Source organism: Dama dama, chromosome 26 (genome assembly GCF_033118175.1).
Source record: "Dama dama isolate Ldn47 chromosome 26, ASM3311817v1, whole genome shotgun sequence".
Taxonomy (NCBI): Eukaryota; Metazoa; Chordata; class Mammalia; order Artiodactyla; family Cervidae; genus Dama; species Dama dama.
This window is the reverse complement of record NC_083706.1, coordinates 42,231,774-42,252,742: the sequence shown is the minus strand read 5'-3', so window position 1 is coordinate 42,252,742 and position 20,969 is coordinate 42,231,774. Positions and strand designations below refer to the sequence as shown.

Below are 20,969 nucleotides of genomic sequence, written 5' to 3'. Positions count from 1 at the left end.
GGAAAGCAGAGAGTTTAAAAGCTACAGAGTCAGCAATCACTATAAAATGAAATCAATCAGCAACGAAGGGACAAACAGCAGCTCTGAAAGCACGGCTTTTAGAGGAAAGGGTTGACGTGCTGACAATATACAACAAGGTGCAGCGTCCGTGTAGCAAAGCTTTCTTACGAATGTGGGTGAGTGACCCTGGAAGGGGTTTTACTGCTTCACAGGGGAGCCTGGACCATAGTCAGCTTATTAGAGTAACAAGCCTTTGACAACAGTCAGTCTGGATATTTGTCTTCAGTGCTCTGACCAACTCCATGGAACTCTACCCGTCACTTCGTACACCGATGGCTTAAAGGTTTTCACTAAACATCAAAAGGTGGCTATGGATTTGTTAGCAAAACATTTCCTGTTTGCATGAAAAAAAGCACCCATACCTCCCCTGTGGGCTTTTAATTCTAGAGCATCAGACATTTGGAAATAAGGACACCAAAGAATGGTCCATTAAGATAGATACAGTCCATTTTGCCACATACACGTGACCAGCGAGTGTATGCTTGACCTAATGATGTGCAGGGCAGTAATTAACTTTATGACTTATTTAATGAGTTGGAACACTTTCCAGTTTCGTACTGAGACAGGAACTGTGATATAGGTAATTTCCATACCAATTGGTCTGTATACAGTAGGTGTTCAAATAGCGTTCACTCGATGGAGGAAAAAACAAGGCCTTAGACACTGAAGCTTAGTTAAGATTTATGCTAATTTGATTGGAACTCTAACCTGGGAACAAAATAAAGATTCAACCAAGCCCCCAAGACAGGGGTTACCTGGACAGTATTAATAGAAAGAGGAAAAAGCTGGAAGACATTACTCTTCCTCCCACTACTGACTCAGACAGTTTGATGATGACCCTCGAGGTCAAGCTATTCTACTTGAAAACTGCAGTACAATGAGGCTGGATATTTTAAAGTAAAGAACCCGAACAAAGAGTGATCCCTTTATGGGCAGCTTTGCCATGAGGCTGACTGTGATTATACCCTGGTGGCATTAGGTAATTCACTGCTAAATATGGAAATGCATAGGGGAAACTGTTCCGTTCATTGTACCGAAAACAGTGAGCAGCCCTCAGGACGTACCTTATTGCTTTGCTGACTACACTGCTGTTGATCTCATCACAGCACTATCTTAACCAGTTATTTATTGACACAGAAACAGCGAAGGGCTTGGTGACCTCCGGCGAGCTGGAAGACGTGCTAGGTGGAGGGTAAAAATGGGGTGCAGGTGGGCCAGCAAGATGGGATGTGCCCCCAGAAACTTGACTTTCTGGAAGAGCGCTGGGCCTCTTGCTCAGTTGTATCTGACTCTTTGTAAGCCTGCCAGGCTCCTCTGTCCATGGGATTATCCAGGCAAGAATATTGGAGTGGGTTGCCATTTCCTCCTCCAGGGGATCTTCCTGATCCAGGGATTAAACCTGCATCTCCTGTATTGCAGGTGGATTCTTTTAACCACTTAGCCATCGAGGAAGCCCAAATGTAGATTCTTAAAGTATAGATTCCTCTGTCCATAGAATTCTCCAGGCCAGAAATACTAGAGTGGGTAGCCATTCCCTTCCCCAGGGGATCTTCCTGACCCAGGCGTCCAACCCAGGTCTCCTGCATTGCAGCCAGATTCTCAACCACCAGGGCCTCTTAAATGGGGTAAATTCAAAAATCTCCTTTTGTTTTATTGGAACCCTGGTTCCAATTTCAGGGCCCAGAGAGTAGGACGTGTGATTTGGAAAAAAAATAATTTTTCTCTTCTCTTCAACCCAAGCACAATGTCCACGGCCGTCTTGCTACTTAGAACTGAGAGAGAGCGAGAGGCAATGTGCCCTGTCTTCTCACGGGTCACCGTCATTACACATTCCTTTCTTACTGCCAAGACTGTCCCCTGCTGTCCTAACCTGGCTGACTCCTCCTTCCAGGAATCTCTCTCTGATCCTCCCATCTCCAGTCTGGGCCAGGTGCTCCCCAGAGCGTTCATATTTATAATTCCATGATAAAGGAAGCCAGAGGAATCAATGCCTAGGGCTTTAAAAATCTCTTTGCAGTTCCCTCTGTCCCACAAAACTGATGTCAACAACAGCCAGAGTTTCTGTTGTATGCTTTCCCAGCTGAATGGCTGAAGAGTGAATTCCTGTGAACTTGGTCTATCTGCTTCTTGGGCAAAGCAGAGCTCGGAAAGAAAGGGTTAACCGAGTCCCTGGCAGATCTCCCACAAGCTCTCTAAGTGGCAAAAGTTGTACTGAATGTAACCCAACCCCCTGTTCCTCTTTCTCTCCCTCCCCTCCCCTCGATCTCAGGGACAGCCCTTATACAGCAGGGCCTCTCAAGGATGACAAAGGATTCTAAACTCTCGCATTCCTTTTTGACTATCTTCCCACCCACCTACCTCCTGAAATGCTTCCTTCATCAAAAGTAGATTAACTCTCACCCTTTTTTCTATGTGCATTTGCATTGGGAACCCTATTTACAAGACCGCATACAGCCCCCTGGACTGAGTGATTTATACAGGGCTTTATGGAAAACAGGACAAAAGCGCAGTCTTTTCAGCCATCCTGTGTCGATCGTAGGCCGCTGCAGTGGCCAGAGTGGCGGTCGCCTCCCGACTCATCTCCCACTTAAAGGTTAACAGCCTAACTTTAAGCCCCATTATAAAACTGAAGGAACACTTGTAGCAGTTCTCCTTGGTCCAAAGAGAAAAAAAAAAGGCTTGTTTCAGAAGAAAATGTCTTAAAGTGTTTTCTTAAAAGAATGGCTCACTCTGCCTCCCCCAAACACACACACACACACAAAATGTCCTTAAGCAGTGTTCTGAGAAAACAGGAATAATTTTGCCTCAAAGTGATTTTGCCATTTGAAATCAAAGACTTAGACTATGGCTTCTCTCCAGGTTTTATGTGGCCTACTTTGCGTTGTGTGTGTATGTGTGTGTCCATGATCTAAACACAAAAATCACTATGAATTCTTTCATATTAGTTTAACGAAACAAAAATCTTCACCTTTAGGACAGGTACTCCATTTTGCTTTGGGTTGGATAGATGCTTGTAGTTTCTCATCAGGCCCTCCTTACACAGTTAGGACAAGTCTCACTTTTTGTAAAGGGTCATCTCACTTTGCTTAAGGGATCAGTTATAGACAATTTCCTCTATTAAAAGTTAACTATAATTAATGAAATTCTGACACATGCTATAACATGGATGAATCTTGGAAACATTACGCTAAGTGAAAGAACCCAGATGCAGAAGGACAACTATTGCTTGATTCTAGCAAATTCATAGGCAGAAAGTGGACTGGAGGTTGCCAGGGGCTGGGGAAAGGGGCGTGGGGAGTTACTGTTTAATGGACACAGAGTTTCTTTTTGGGATGAAATGGATAGTGGTGATGGTTGTACAACATTGTGTGTGTGTTTTCTGCCACTGAATTGTATACTTACACATGGAAAACTTTATGTTATGTACGATTAACAACAGTGAAAAACATTTAAGTCAAAACAGAAACAGACTCACAGACATGGAAAACAAATTTATGGTTACTGAAGGAGAAAGCGGGGTGGGGGGAGTTGTCAGGGAGGGATAAATGAGGAGTTTGGGTTTAACATAATACGTACTACAATATACAAAATAGATAAACAACACAGTCTGATGGATAGCACAGGAGACTACAGTCAATATTTTATAATGAAAAAGGATCTGAAAAAGAATATATATATATTTAATCACTTTGCTGCATACCTAAAACTAACACAGTACTGTAAACCAACTATATTTCAATAAACAGTCAATTATCATAATTAAAAGATCACTGTTTATGAAGGCCAGAAATTAGGCAATATATTTTAGATACTATAACAAACATAATAAAGTTCTTGCTACTCGGTTCATCAGTGAGGACTCCGGTTATGCTCTGGGGCGTAATTCACAAGTGAAATTCACCAGGGGGATAAGGTGGGTTTACACCACTCTGAAGGGTCCTATGTTAATTCATTCACTTTAAGGAGCTCTTCCTCCGGCTCCTCAGTGCCACCACATCCACTCCTTCTGCGCCCTCCATCCCCTAGCTGTGGGTTAGGAAACCAAATAATTAAGCTTATTTGATTAATTAATTTATTGGCTGGGCTACGAGGCTTGTGAAATCTTAGTTCCCCAACCAGGCACTGAACTGGGCCCTCAGCAGTGAAAGCTTGGAGTCCTAACCACTGGTCTGCCAGGAAATGCTCTCATTAAGCTTATTTTAAACATGTAGAGTAAATAGGCTCACAGTGAGAGGGGCCTCTCTTTGGGTCAAGACACAGGATTTACTGTTTGGCATTTGAAATATCTACTTTGGCCGCTCAAAGGACTCACTTATTTCCTAGTTACATTCTTGAGAGCTGAGGCTGGAGAAGATGAGACCTCTAGTCATATTTAGATTTTGGCTTGTTGAATTAGAGTCATTTACTGAGGATGAAGCGGAGGTCAGTCTGGTTGGTTGTCCATGGGCACATGGCTATTAGCATGAGACTGATCTGAGACCAGTGCTCTGTCCATTAAATCAATCTCAGTTTAACCTCCCTCAAACCAAAACTGAAAATAATTTCCTTTTGCCATTGCGGCTCTGGCAGGCCTGTGAACTCTAACTACATGGAAGCATATCAGATAAACTAAAAATTGCATATACCCTTTTTAAATTGCAAAATTTAAATAATTTTCTGAAATACCTGAACATAGGTTTTGTTGTGTTTAGTTGCTAAGTTGTGTCCGACTCTGCCACCCCATGGACTGTAGCCCGCCAGGCTCCTCTGTCCTCCACTATCTCCTAGAGCTTGCTCAAATTCATGTCCATTGAGTCTGGATGCTATCTAACCATCTCATCCTCTGCTGCCCGCTTCTCTTTTTGCCTTCAATCTTTTCTAGAATCAGGGTCTTTTCCAGTGAGTTGGTTCTTCACATCAGGTGGTCAAAATATTGGAGCTTCAGCATAGATTAGCAAGAACAATACAATGATACTTTTAATGTACCAGAAATTACTGGCCTTTCCAAATAATACTAAATAGATGAACAATAATCATTATTCTCACTTGAGAGCTTACTATATGCCTATCACTGTGCTAGCATTTTGCATGGATAGTTTTATTTTGTGACACTCCTATAATTCCCATTTTAAGGTGAAAACTTGAAAGTTAGAAAAGTTTAGTAACTTATCCAAGATCACAAAGGGAGATGGCAGAGTCAGGATTTAGAGTCAGTTCTAGTAGATTTTAGCTTTTCTTCATTTTCATTATTTTATCACAGGGGATGGGGTGGGTGGGGTAATTTGTGCTACCATTCAATGTCTATTACTCTCTTTATAAAAAAGGAAAAAACTGCCTTTCAAACAGTGGGCCCATGTTGATTGCTTATTGGGATATACAGAACTTTAAGAAAAAGTGATGTCACTGAGTTTCAGACAGATTTCATTAATCCAGAGTGCACCCCCTTTTTAAAAAAAAATCTTTTGGCCATGCTGCATGGCATGTGGGATCTTATTTCTCCAATCAGGGGTTGGACCCATGCTCCCTGCATTGGAAGCACAGAGTTTTAACCACTGGACTGCTATGGAAGTCCCAAGAAAAATACTTTTTTTTTCCTATCCCTTAAAAAATTTTTTTTTTATTGGAGTATAGTTGCTTGACAGTGTTGTGTTAGTTCTTGCTGGACAGCAAAGTGAAGCAGTTATATGTATAAATATATCACATCTTTTGAAAAAATCCTACTTTTAAGTTGCTCTTCCTAACCAGATTTCTTAGGTGATAGTTTTTAATTGCTCAAATTGTAATATTATTATTATCTGCCCCTTTGAACCTGTTTATGGGGGCTTACTATCCTTGGTATAAATCTCACTGATGACCAGTTAATTGTGTGTTTCTCATAAGGGATCTTTATGATGTTTTACTCTGTCCTGTCTTTGAAGTGGGGATTCTATTCTACTAGATTTTCTTGCCAAAACTAGTACCTAAAACATTCCAGATAATTTTGAATATTAAGTAAATTTACACAATTTATCAGTAACTTTACCTTCTTTCTTTCCAACTAGGACCTGTAACTTCACGAGCCAGTTCCAACTTCAGAATAGGAGTTGACAAGAAGGGGTCCCAGAGTATCAGCTGGTCTTTTACTTATCATACGTGGACTAGCCCCAACTCTCCTGTTTTATAGGAGACAATTTCTCATCCTCAAAAAGCTACCTATATCTGTGCTAGGGGAAAAAAAAAGATAATTCCACAGTTTGCTTTAGACATGTCCCAAGAAATTGCTCAGGAAGTGATCTTAATTGTTCCCACTTCCTCTCTGTACCACTGCTTCGTTTTTTTCTACACTCTGTGGTGACTGGATGCAGGAGAGACAAGCTCTGCCTTTCACACGTGTCCATGTCAATTTCATCCTCGTCAGTGACTGAGATGTGGAAAACTGAGTAGTGAAAGTAACGTGTTTTCAGAAATTTTCATTCACAAGTACGTATGAGAACTGTTCTTATTTGGCACAGTAAGGGCCACCCAATAAATGCTTCCTGTGTTTTTCCAATTGTTTCTAAATGTAATGGATACAGTCTTGGCACTGCCTGTACTTAGCTGCGGGGTCTGGGGCCTGACCAGCTTTCAGCTATTGAGAGTTTATGCTATGCCAGGTCTATGGAAAGCACTTTACGGACATTGAACCCAGGAAAGCACTTTGGGCTTCCCTGACAGCTCAGTTGGTAAAGAATCCACCTGCAATGCAGGAGATCTTGGTTTGATCCCTGAGTCGGGAAAATCTGCTGCAGAAGGGATAGGCTACCCACTCCAGTATTCTTGGGCTTCCCTTGTGGCTCAGCTGGTAAAGAATTCACCTGCAATGTGGGAGACCTGGGTTTGATCCCTGGGTTGGGAAGATCCCCTGGAGAAGGGAAAGGCTACCCACTCCAGTATTCTGGCCTGGAGATTCTGTGGACTGGTCGCAAACAGTCAGACATGACTGAGTGACTTTTTTTTCTTTTTATAGGCATTACTTCCCTGGTGGATCAGATGGTAAAGGGTCTGCCTACAATGCAGGAGACCCAGGTTCAATCCCTGGGTTGGGAAGATCTCCTGGAGCAGGAAATGGCAACCCACTCCAGTACTCTTTCCTGGAAAATCCCATGGACGGAGGAACCTGGTAGGCTACAGTCCATGGGGTTGCAAAGAGTCGGACACGACTGAGCGACTTCACTTTCTTTTCTTTCTTACTTCCTTTTGTCCTCACAACATTCTATGAGGTACACAATAGCTCTCATCTCATTTTAAGAAGAAGAAACTGAAGGTTACAGAAATTAAATAATTGTTCAAGATCATGCAGTTGGAGAAATCACTTGGTTCTCTGCATCTCCATTTCTTCATCAATAAGAACGATTGTGTAGAACTTGGTAATTCATTCAGCAAATACTTACTAATGGCCTCTTAAGTGTCAAAGGCAATGCTGACTGCTAGAAGTAGAAAACTAACCAAAACACTTCACCCTTTCAGAATCCACAGACTTTTGAGTTATTTTCCAGTTCAAAACTCTGTGATTGCTACTTAATCAAAACTTCTGTGCTATTTGGAGCAATCTAAGCATTCACCAATAGATGAATGGAGAAACAAAATGTTATATAGACATACAATGGAATGTTATTCAATCTTAAGAAGGAAGAAAATTCTGACATGTGCTATGACAAGGATGAACCCTGAAGATGCCGTGCTCAGTGAGAAAAGCAGTCACAAAAGGACAAGTACTGTATGATTTCACTCATGTGAAGTATCGAGGAGTCAAATTCATAGAAGCAGAGAGTAGAATGGTGGTTATCAGCAGCTGAAGGAAGAGGAGGAGCGGGGGTTACTGTTTAACAGGGAAAAAGTTTTAGTTTCATAAGATGAAAAGAATTCTAGAGACTGGTTGCCCAATGCTGTGAATGTACTTAATGTTCACTGCAATGTACCTTTAAAAATGGTTAAGATAGTAAATTTTATGTTATGTGTATTCTGCAATTTTTAAAAACAAAAAAGAATTGCTTGAGGGAAGAGGGTATGAAGAGTTATTGCTTCATGAGGGCACAGTTTCAATGTGGGGTGGGAGAAAAGTTCAAGTTCTCCAGATGGATGGTTATACAGTTCAATCTACAACGTCAGTGTGTTTGATGTCACTGAATCATTCACTTAAAGTGGCTAAAATAATACATGTCATTACTACATGTCATGTACATTTTGGGCTTCCCTGGTGTCTCAGCAGTAAAGAATCTGCCTGCAATGGAAGAGACCCGGCTTTGATAACTCGGTGGGGAAGATCCCCTGGAGAAGGAAATGGTAAAACCCACTCCAGTATTCTTTCCTGGGATATCCCATGAACAGGGCCACAGCCCATGGGATCTCAAAGAGTCAGACGTTCTCAAGATGAATAGCGGTAATGGTTATGTAGTTCAGTGTACAACAATGTCAGTGTGCCTAACTGAACTGTATACTTAAAATGGTTAAAATTAATACATGTCATGTGTATTTGACCAGGTTTAAAAAGATATAAAACATTCCATGTGAACTGCTGTAGAGAACAATGCGATAGCCTTAAGTGGCAGAGTAGGCTTGGTGCTCAGAGGAGAAACTAAAAACATAAGTGATCAGAAAATAGTTAACTACTAAACTATGTAGGCTGGCAAACCTTGCATAATAAGCTCAAGCTACCTCTTTTTCTAGGTGTTACAGAGCAGGGTTGCTTTGACACCAACTTGCTTCAGGCTTCTCAGATGACCTGGGTTGATTCTTTGATGTGTTTACTTTCACAAGGTGCAAGCAACATCTTTCTTTGGAAGAAACTTCCAGCCATGGGAAACTACTCCCAACTGAAGGTTGGATTGTTTAGAACACAATTTCCTGAATTCTATAATTTTCTACCCACTCAGTATAACTGCATATTCAAGATGGCATACACCCAAAAGGCAGCATAATTCTACCCCCAAATGAACACAACCTGTTTTAGCAAATCTTCAATAGAATTTTGCCCATAGGCAGTCTTTGAAATATATTAGCAGTTCTTTAGCAGACGAGTAATAGCTACTCAATCACCTGAGTTAACTGAAGTTTTTGAAATACCTTTTCATTAAAAATCAAAATGTTGCCTTAAAAGAAAAGCTGGAAGAATGGGAAGGGACTTTTTAGTTGCAGGTATTTCTCTAAGAGCTTGATCTCACAAAAGAAATGAATGTCCTCAGTTATGTCTGTAAGTCAGTCTATCCTTTTCTTTAATACATTGTCTAACTCTGAATCTGCATGTGTAGTTGGAAAATATCCTAATTTTAATGGCATAAACACACTAATATTTACCTCTTAAATCTCCGTGGTGTAACAGAAGTTTCTGTCCTCAAGAAAATCAACCCTGCCTATTCACTGGAAGGACTGATGTTGAAGCTCCAATACTTTGGCAACTGATGCAAAGAGCTGACATATTGGAAAAGACCCTGATGCTGGGAAAGATTGAGGGCAAGAGGAGAAGGGGACAACAGAGGATGAGACGGCTGGATGGCATCACTGACTCAATGGACATGAATTTGAGCAAACTCCAAAAGTCAGTGAAGGACAGAGAAGCCCGGCGTGCTGCAGTCCATGAGGTCACAAAGAGTCGGACACGACTTAGTGACTGAACAACAAGACAGCAAGGGGTATCACTTGTGTAAGAGTATTTGACCCAAATTGTGAAAATCTTTTCAGTGACAGAAATTTTTGAAAAATTCATGACTATTTGCATTTTCAAATAATCATATTTGTTGGTCCAAGATTAGGGTAAAAAAAAAAATCTATTTGTTAGATTTTAGATATAAGCTCTCAAATTGCTAACAGCTTGAAATTCTTTTGAACCATTTTTTCTCATAGGGAGGAAATAAAAATTGCTTTAGGGATGGAAGATCATGTTTTTTGACAACAGGTATGGTGTTCTTTAATCTTCTGGTCTGAACAAAGGGGACGGGGGAGAGGCGAGACCTATTTGTAACAAGTCATAACACTCAAGAGGTATGTACAGTTAGTTCTGCTTTAACATTTGCTCTGAAAGCATGAATTTGTTCCCACATGATTAATATACCAGGGAGTAACTTGAACTTAATTCAAACTTCTGAATTTTGCTTAGGCAGGATTGCATTCACAATAAAACAAACAAAAAAACCAGGTGAACACAGAAAAGCATAGCCACTTCCAGAGAGCCTCAGAGGAATACAAATACACACACACATACAGCTCAAACACCTACCTCAGTCCACCTGCATACCTTATTAAAGCCATACCCATCCATGCCAGGAGTGACAATTTCATGTTGATGTCAGGCAACCCTACTTTATAATAACTCAGACTACAACCCCGCACACAACTTCTTCTCTGTTTAATTTTTCTCTCCTTCTTTTTCTCTGTTTAATTTTTTCTCCAGGTGGCTCCCACAAGAAATTTCATGTTTTTTTTTTTTTTTTTAAGTTGAAGTATCATATTTGCTATAGTAGTTATTTAGTTCTTAACCACTGAACACGTAAAAAGCTGCCTCCATTTGTTTCTTTTTCAATGTGTCACCGATGTTTGGAGTGTTGCACTTGGAATCTATTTTCCCCTGTTTTCCCCTCATATGATTTTGCAAGTTCAGTGAATATGTCAAATTATAGCAAAATTGATCATAGGCACTTGAAATTCATATTGCTTTTTCTCTATAGCAACTGTACTCTCTTTCTTGGGTCTTAGACATGTGATATGGAAGCTAAAAACGATAATATATTTAACTATATTAAATAACTATAATCTATTCTGAGATCATGAACTCTTTTTTGTTTTTGATCATGAACTCTTGAAACCTGGTAAGAATGTCCTACAAAGCTGGACTCAGGGCCTCCAATACCCTGGAAATCCTTAGCCTGACCTGAAGTATTCTAGACCCAAGCTTCAAGAGGCAAGCCACAAAAAAAAAAATCTAAAAAAAAAAAAAAAAAAAAAAAGAAGCAAGTCATAAGTCAGGAATGTCAGGCACGCAAGGGTGACTATTACCTGAGGTTTAGTATTTCTCAAGGAGACAATGAGAACATCACTAAATCCATAATTATTACTGTTATACCAACTGATGTTCATTATGCTATTGTATAAAGTTCTTAGTAATTTGAAAAACGTACTCCAGGGAAAGGTTGATGACATAAATAGATCACTATCAATGACAAATTTACTTTCTCCATGTTCACCTCTGGAAAAATGATAGTTGACTTATACAAGACTTCCCTTGTGGTTCAGCTGGTAAAGAATCCACCTGCAATGCAGGAGACCTGGGTTTGATCCCTGGGTTGGCAAGATCCCCTGGAGAAGGGAAAGGCTACCACTCCAGTATTCTGGCCTGGAGAATTCCATGGACTATAAAGTCCATGGGGTCACAAAGAGTCGGACACGACTGAGCGACTTTCACTTTCACTTTCTTATGGAAACCATCCATAAGGATGTCACTTGATTTAGAGTGTGCAAGTGTGCAAGGCCCCAGATTATCATGTATGTATAAATGGTTTAAAACAATTTCAATCATTAGGTTTCCCATTGCTTACTTGTTCTTTAAATGTTCACAATTCTCATTTTGGCTTCTCAGAGTGACGACAGAAATGAGTTTAAAAGAAAGCCAGGGCAGTCAAAAGGAGGGTATTCCATTTTCTTATAAACTTTATCAGTGTGGCAATAAACTTAATGTTTCCAAGCGTGATCATTCTGTTCAGAGTTTGCTGGCATTAGTCCATTATTCTCATTGATTCCAGTCTACTCAAAATGTTTCCAGAAGACAAGCAAGAGAAGCACAATTCCTGCCTTTGAACTATGCTAGACCCAGCAGCCCTCTTCTTAAACTGAAATATTGATAGTACCACCTGTGTTAAAAAATTCCAAAGGGCCCTATTGACAGGTCATATGGATAGGAAAAACTACAAAAACAAAAGAGGGGAGGGAGTTAGAAAAAATGGGAGAGAGAGAGAGAAGGTAGAGGTGATGGAAATGTGTAAGAGGGGAGAGAGGAATAGGAGAAGGTACATCTTAGTCTGTAAGTCCTAAATGAAGAATTCCATTTAAAACATTCTAAAGGGCTATTTAGTAGAGAGAGTTAACTATAATCTTGGCAGTAAGCATCATCAAGATCTTTCCTGCTTTCTTCCTTATGTATTTTTTAATTTTTACCTTTAGTGATGGTGGTGGGAGGCAGAGTGTAGGTTTTTATAATGAGAATGTTGCAGTTACAAATTGGGTTGACCAAAAAGTTCATTTGGGTTTTTCCACAACATCTGATGAAAAAACTTGAGTGAATTTTTTGGCCAATCCAATATAATACATGGTAGACATGCAGCTGTTCACAAAAATGTTTCCTTCCTTCTTTGGGCACACGGTTAGACTATATCTCCAAACTTATAGCTTGATGTGGAATAAGAGAAGAGGTGAGTCATTTCTACACTTGTCTCAAAAACCCTCCTTCCCCTGCCTTCTATCAACTGGTGCATGGAATAACACAGCATCCACTAACCTGAACACACACACACACGATTGTAAAAGGAGAAATTTCTGTTGTATTACATCACTAAATTGGGGGGCCTATTTGTTACCGTGGGTTTACTTACACTTAAACACTGTGCCTTCCAAATTTTTAAAACAGTGTTTCTCAGCCAAGGGAATTTTGTCCCTTGGGGGTTATATGGCAATGTCTAGAAACAGTTTTGGTTGTCATGAGTGGGGATGGTGGTGGTCCTACTGACATCTAGTGAGTGGAGGCCAGGTTTGATGCTAACATCCTACAATACACACGACTATCCTGCATAACCAAGAACGACTATCCCCCATAACCAAGAACTATCCAGTCCCGAATGTCTAGCATGCTGCTATTGCAACACCCTGCTCCAGAGAGCTTAGGAAGAAGACCAAACCTCTGAGCTCTCTGCTAGACTCTAAGGGGAGATTTGCAATAACAATGTAGTAGTAAATGAGGCCTTTGGAGTGAAACCTAACATTCCAGTTTCCTGTTTCACCACTAACCATTTACAAACCTTGGACAAGTTCCTTTACTCTCTGTACATGCAACATTCTTGTGCTAAAAAAAAGAAAATTATAATAGTACCCACACAGTGGGGCTGTGGGTGAGGCTCCAACTGCTTAATTCAGTGCCTGATATCTGGTAAGCACCCAAATACTAGCTGCTGTTAATGTTATCTTTTAGTGTTTTTGTTGTTATTAAGGTATATATCTAGAAAATTTAGAAGTAATAGCCAAGGAGTATGTTTACAGCTATTCGGATTCATTGAGGTGGTGGGTGTGGTCACCAAGTTTAAGGTTTCTATCTACCATGCTCTCAGGAGAATCTGACCAATATAATTATTTTGAATAATTTTCCTAGGTTTTGACTCAAAATCTGGCTAGAACCACTTGGAGGGGATAAACTGACATCATTTATTAAGTATACATGAACTCTTGTGAACAGCCAACAACCACCTTTGCACAGCAACCCTACACACCTCCACTCACGTTGCTTTTACTAAATGCTGCCCACGTTGAGCTAGTTTTGATGTTCACTAGCAGTTAATCAGAAGGTATGAACAGAATGGTCAAATGATGTAAAAGGCCAGGCCCCTGCCCTCCCTCCCATATTAGGCTGCAACCAGTAGAGGAGATGAATACTCAAAAATCACTGTCTTCTTACCTTCTAAGTTTCTGTGATTGTTAAGGTGGCAGGAGGTGAGTGTGGGGTAGTGCAAGGAAGGAGTGGGCATAAGAGCAACAAAGAGTCAAAGTGAAGTCTAGGGGGCTTATGTACAGCGGTTAGATGTGCTATTTGATGAACAACTCCTATTGGCTTGGCCAAAAAGTTCACTCAGGTTTCCTATGTTACAGAAAAACCTAGACAAACTTCTTGGCCAACCCAATACATAAGCCTGAATCTACTTAACAGGTTTGCTTCAAAATTACCATAGGCCTCAAATGGTTTTAGGAAAGATCTCATTCACCCAATACGAGAAAAGTCCCTGGAAGGAAAAATAAAGAGACACATTCAAATAAAAGTGCTCAAATGCCATGTAAAAGAAAAAGTACGTTAAAATGTGCCAAGTACTACAGTGTAAGCACTTTATTAAATCCACCCACGTAACAAGCCTTCGTTAAAAACAATCCCTGCCAAGTCCTACACTCAAGCATTGAACACATAATTCCCTCAGTATTCAAGAAATGTTAGTCTGAAGGAACCTCATAAAAAGTGTCAGTTTAATAAATGTTATTTAAACTGGAGGGAAAGTACTGAGTGAGGACATGTGCAAATAAAAAGACAATAAAAGCAATGACATCTCATCAGCCTCCTCCCTTGGTTCAAAACTTTTCTCTTCTTGTCAAGTATCCTAAGCAGCTGTGGCTGGTCCAGGGAACACTCATGGAAAGCTATCCCTTCATGGCCAATGGAGAGGGGTAGCAGAGACATGAACTGACCTTTCCACACCAAGTCATCTCTCTCCAGCTGAATCAAACCGGGCTTCAAGAGAAAACACCTCCAATCTCGACAGTGCCGTCTTTGAGAGGTGGTGCAGAACAAAAATCCACTCAGATTTCATGTTATCCGAGTCTGAGTCACCTCACCAGCCTAAGAGCTAAGTCTTTAGGCAGGGTCCATAGTGGAGTCACAGCAGACTTCCTGGGCCTGATTACTGGGTTCCTTCGTTCACTCTGCACAGATCTGGGAGAGGCTCACTTCCCAAGTGTAACACAATTCGCCTTCCAGCTAGTGGATACCTCTGGTGCAAAGGGCAGCCTCTTCTCTAAGCTACGGCAACAGGCAGAATTGTGTTCAATGTGTTTCATGTCACTGAGTGGGTGAAAAGCATCCCTCTCTTGTCCACCTTACCCTAACATTGTCTGTACTGCTGCTGCTAAGTCGCTTCAGTCATGTCTGACTCCGTGTGACCCCATAGATGGCAGCCCACCAGGCTCCTCTGTCCCTGGGATTCTCCAGGCAAGAAACTGGAGTGGGTTGCCATTTCCTTCTCCAACTGTCTGGACTATCACACGATAAACAAAGAGTTCATACTGATCAAGAAATATAAGAGGTGGAGGTTGGAGATCAACAGCCTAATCCTTGTGCAGCTACAGCTTTTGAAGAAATGCTGCATGCTTTCAGCGAGGATTGCTTAAAGCTTTGGTTCTTTAAATTTTACTCAGTAAGGCTATAATAATCACTTCTTAGCTTTTTAGCACACTGTATGGATCAAGGTGCGTGTAAAAGGATTTTAGCTTTCTAGAATATGATAGAAAAAAATTAACTCACATGTTACTTTTAATATTTTACCCATTTTCCCCTCATTAAATGCACATGTCCTCAACATCCCAAAATATCATTTAGTTTAGCATTTCTTATATTTCAAAGATCCTATTTTGTACTAGGGATATAATTACACAGTATTAGATAATGTTATGAACTATTTAAAACCCTTCCTAAAAGGTTAAAACAGGCCATGAACTATATCCAGGGCCAAGTCTCATGAGGCTGTCAAAGGCTCTTTTATAGATCATTTAGAAAGATTAAAGAAACCCACTCTACCCATGAGAATCTCTGGTCAGTCAATCTAAGATCCTATTAAACATGAAAGAAACCCTTATTTCCTACTTTCTAGCTATGAATTTCTCTCTCTCCACAAATTTTATCACTGGCGATTTTACTTTTAACTTTTAAAACTAGCTTTCATACTTATCTCATTTTATCTGTGAATGCTAGTAGGAGCCATATATAGAAATGGAAATAACAGCTCTCTTGTTTCTCTCAGTATGGTCGATAGTCAAGACCTCACCTCTCTAAAATGTCAAGTGTACAAAAGCAAATGACTAGGATGTCAGGCAAAGGAGCAGAGGAGGGAGTTGCCATGGGGAGGGGATGGAGGGGACAGAGAAAAGGGCCTGCGATGAAGACCAGAAGCAATAAGAACAATAACATTTCTCAGTTAAATTTTCAGAATTCATTTTTTAATTCCTAAATGGCATGGGAAAGGAAAAAAAAAATCCAATATATTTGGGAAGATTTTAATACAGTGTCTTTATGTAGTGAAAGATGTATATCCTTCTCTGCATTATCACCAACAGCTGAGGATCCTATTCCCCAGATCATGTGTTAGCAGGGATCTCTTCTCAGAAATAAGCTGCTCAGATACTATGTGGCACCACATTGAGCTACCAAGGCATACTGTGTTAACATCTTTTAAATCAGTATGTATATCAATGAACTTTCACAGAAATGTTTGTTTATGAATTCTAAGGACAAAATATACACCTGAGTGGTGAGGATATGTATGGCTAAGATACACTACAGATAAAATGTAACAAAGGGAAATTAATAAAACCAAGAATGACTACTGAAGGCCATTCACTAGTGGGAACTCAATAAAGCAGAGCACAGACACTCTGAACCCTGGAGAAGGAAATGGCAACCCACTCCAGTATTCTTGCCTGGAGAATTCCATGGAGAGGCGAGCCTGGCAGGCTACAGTCCATGGGGTTGCAAAGAGTTGGACACGACTGAGAGATTATCACGCAGCCACTCAGATAGTTTGAAACTATGCTACTGTGTGAGTGAAAAACAACTTCCCAGTTATCTCTATAAACAATTCGGTGGTTTTCTTCAGAAATGAATCTTGCTTAGAAAGGCAACTAACAAACTTTCTTTGTGTGGTGAGAACTTATGATGGTAGGTTGTTACTAAGTAGCATTTCCCCCATTTAACTCCGCACTTGAAAAATCGAAGATACTAAAGAAATCAGCTACAGAATTTTAAAAACAGATTAGAAATGGGTTAAGGAAAACAGATTTTTAAAGGAGTTGACATCTTATGTTTTAAAAGAATACTCATAACAGTCCTTATTGGGTAAAGTTGCTGCAAGGTGGGAAATAATTGGTTATACTCCATAAAGGAGGGGTGCATGCTCAGTTGTGTCTGACTCTTTGTGACCTCATGGACTGTATCCTGCCAGGCTCCTCTGTCTATGGAATTTTCCAGGCAAGAATACTGGAATGGGTTGCCATATCCTACTCCAAGAGATCTTCCTGACCCAGGGATTGAACTCATGCTTCTTGAGTCTCCTGCATTGGCAGGTGCAGTTTTACCACTGGTGCCACCTGAGAAGCCTCCATAAAGGAAAGAACTACATAAAACGAGTCTACCATCCTGTGAAAATTGTGATCTTCAGAAACAGGTGGTCACATACAAAAGTGTGTGAAGAAGAGGCTGTGCTGCAGTGACCAATCGTGATCTGAAGAGATTCTGCACTTTTCTAGGTGGGGAGGGGAAGTGACTCAAAGCATTCCAGAGACTTCCTGAATAAAGCAGCATCTTCTTCCTGCCCAGGTGCTTCCCTCTCTATTTGGGGCGTTTTCTTCCAACCACCCTCCTTCCCAACACCCTTCATCTTTCTTCTCCCTAATTATGTGTCACCTTAGATTTTCCCTGGGTTCTTTACAAATAATCCAATTGCCTTCAAAATAATAATGTTGGAATCACCCACTTAAAAGTTACTTTTTCCTAATGAAATTTCTACTGTAGTGTTTTACTAAATCTATTTTTGTAAAAAGACTTCAGATAATAGCTGAAGAAGCTAAATGACTTCAGAAGATAGCTATAAATGGTGCCAGCAAATTCAGAAGAGGCCTGAGAGGATGATAAATGTTTCCACTTATTAATTTCTTACCACGTGCCAGGCACTGTTGTATGAGCTTTTCATATATTATCTAATTATCATAACAACAAACCTATCAGGCAGGTATCATTTATTAGTCTCATTTCACAGCTGATGAAATTCAAGCACAGATTTATAGGCAAATACAGGGCTTGGCAAACCATGGTCCTTGGGTCAAACACAGCCCTAAAGTTTTCCTTGAACTTCTACACCCTTTCACTGATATAGAGTCTGGGGCTGCTCTTGGGCTACAGTGGCAGAAGTGAACAGTTAGGATTGACACTTTAGGGCCCAGAAAGCCTAAAAGAGTTACCATCTGGCCATTTATAGCAGAAGTCCACCAACCCATAGTGCAAAACATGGCTAATTAATTGATAAGAAAAAAAAAAAAAAGACAAGAATATTTGGACAGCTTAGAATAAAACTTCTGCTGAAACTTTGTTAGAAAATAAAAATTTTTAATGTAAAAAATTCTGTTTTAACCTATTTTCTTTCATAGATCTCTTATTGTATTTTTTCTCACCTTAAGTTTGTTAACTGGCCTCAGAAAAAAACAAGTGTTCATAGAATTCCAGCTCAGACACTAAAGGTTTCTCTGTCAGTATGGCGAGTTTTGATGAAGTGGTAAAGTTTCCAAGAAAGAAACAAAGAAAAAAAGGCCAAAGAAAGCTTTGACAACCATAAATTTCCTGAGAGGTTTCACAAATTTTGGCAGTTTCACAGGTATTTCTTCTCAAGTACAAATGACATCATTGTTGAAATTCAAGAAACAATTGGCCTGGTTTACTCTACATTTGGTATCACATATTGTTTTGGTTGAGCATCAATTGATTTTTTTTTCTATTTTTACTGGGAAGTTATGTCATAACTATTTTTAGAAGACTGTCTGGTTTGATCATTTGTGGAACTGAAAACACAATTGTGTCCCAGAATTTTTTTCCCCCTAAAGCTATAAGAGTGTATCTGTTTGGTGGAGAAAGCCCTCATCAGCAAATATTCCACCAGTTTATTCTGAAATACATTTTAGATTAAAAATCTAAAACAGGAAATGGGATAGTACCCATTGAAAGAAAGAACCTGGGATAGTACCAGGTAGCATAGGGAGTATAGCTTCATAATGTATCAACTTGAAATATAATATTGTTGAGAACAAATTAGCATCTGAACTGTTCTGATAATCATCATTTTATCCTTAAAAACCTAGCTATAATCAAAGTCAAATTAATAACTGGATAAGTCAACTATACTCCAGCACAAAATAAAAATTAAAGAAGAAATAATACAGGGAAACAATAATCATAACAAATTAATAACTGCATTTCCAGAGTCTTGGATCTGGTACCTGAACTAAGTTCAGTTTGCAGAGAGTCAAATAATTTATGTGAATTTGTTTACTATCAAAGTAAAAGGTAAACACCCAAGACCAAGTCCAGGGTTCTTCTCTCTCTTTCACCACCTTCCCCTAAACAGCAACCAACACAGAAAACAGCATCAAACAGTAATTCCCACGCTTGTTTGCACAGAAGAATCACCTGGGGATCTTCCGCCCACCCCCAGGCCACACCCCAAACCCATGAAATCCATCTGTGGAGATGAGACACAGGCGCTGGTAGCTTTGGAAGCTCCAGAGACTAGGAGACAACTGTGATTAAGCTGAAGATGACCCAAGGGGCTCAGTCAACACACCCCTGACACCTGCAAGTCAGGAAGCTTGCATCCTGTCTGTCTGTCTGCCAGAGACTCACAGATCTTTGGGGGCAGGAGTCACTAACACAACACACCAGGCACTGATATCATCATGCTTGCTCCCAACACGTAATCAATTCACGAATGCAAACATTGAGGATCTTAACCCAGTGATAATTGCCCTAGGGCTTCCTCTTAAATGATGATCTGTTTAAACATTCACACCATCTCTGCCTCTTAGGAGACACCCGACTTCCTAAGAAGCCCTTCGTTGCAAGCCCTTTCCTTAAGGATATTGATCCTGCAGGACAAACTTTAAACCCCCGCTCACAGTGCATCTTACCTCTACGATGCTCTTTAAATCTTGCACGTAAGTCCGTTCGGTCTCCAGAATTTCCTGCACAACTCGGTCCACGTAGAGCAGCTTGGGGCTGGTGGCCGATTCGGCCCCCGTTTTGGACGCCGCGTTGGCTTCCACTCTGCGCTGCGCCCGGGGCTGCCGCTCGCCGCCCTCGTCTGTGCTCTGCTGCCCGGCCGCACCGTCCGTCTGCAGCTCGCTGCTGGAAAATGGCCTGGCTGGCATCAGCTCCAGTTTTATGGCCCCTGCTTCCTTATCCTGAGGAAACAAGCCCAGGTGGCTGCTTGAAACTAAGGTCATTCTGCTGCCGAAGGAACCATGGCTGTCCCGGGAGGAGGCCGAGGACGACGTGGAGCCGAAGCTGACCGGGCGGTCACTGTCAGAGAGCTCCATGGCCCCGAGGTCCCCGGAGCGGGAGTGCCTGGCTGTGGTTCTGAGATACGGAGCTTGCGTTACAGCTGACCGCGCTTCAGGACGCATCTGGTGCGCATCTATACACGTGAAGAAAAATAAAGGGACAAGATAAGCAAGGTAGGCAAGTATTTAAAATTAGAGGGAACAGAAAGGTTTGAAGGTGCTTAAAGCCTAGCTCAAGGGACACGGTCAAAAGCCAAAAGACAGCAAGCTAGGTATAGACGGAAATGCAAAGATACCCATGGGACGTTGAATGGCAAAGGCGGAGTTTTTAAAGCGTTGCCTGGAAATGCGTCAGACTTAAAAGCCTTTGGCGCTACCTTAGACCTACTGAACGTCAGTCTGCCTTTTACCAAGAGGCAAATGCCATGTGCAAGCGCTTTAAAGTTTGAAAAGCAGCACCTGGCCTCAAAGCATGAGCACCTGAGTGATAGAGCAATTAGTCCAGATTTACTAAGTCAAGGCTCAGCGCTCAGGGCACAAGGAATCTACAGCTTCAACAAGCACCAAGGGGATGCTTATGTATTAAAAACAAAACAAAAAACCACACATCCTATGTGATTCTTAAGAGTATCTTGAGAATCGCAGTTCTAGATTTTAAGGATTCCACTACAGTTCCACAAAACTTTACATTACCAACCTGGAAACACCACTACTTAATGATGCTGACAGTTTTACGCTTTACTTGTATATAGCACTGAAGAAAGTGTTGCCTGGACAATAATTCTCGAATACTGGGCAAGAAAACTCAAAATATTGAGACCCACATCCCCTTTTAAACTTAATCGTCCTGTCACAAC

The 20,969-nt window shown here is 40.8% G+C and overlaps 1 protein-coding gene across 1 annotated transcript in view; it reads right to left on the bottom strand.

Moving 5' to 3' along the window:
* PLEKHG1 (pleckstrin homology and RhoGEF domain containing G1) overlaps positions 1-20,969 on the bottom strand; it is a 239,394-nt gene that overhangs the window by 78,873 nt on the left and 139,552 nt on the right. Inside the window, exon 3 of the mRNA XM_061130489.1 lies at positions 19,741-20,246. Within this exon, the coding sequence (XP_060986472.1) occupies positions 19,741-20,235 (495 nt within the window). The 5' untranslated portion in view covers positions 20,236-20,246. The remainder of the gene's footprint in view (positions 1-19,740; positions 20,247-20,969) is intronic.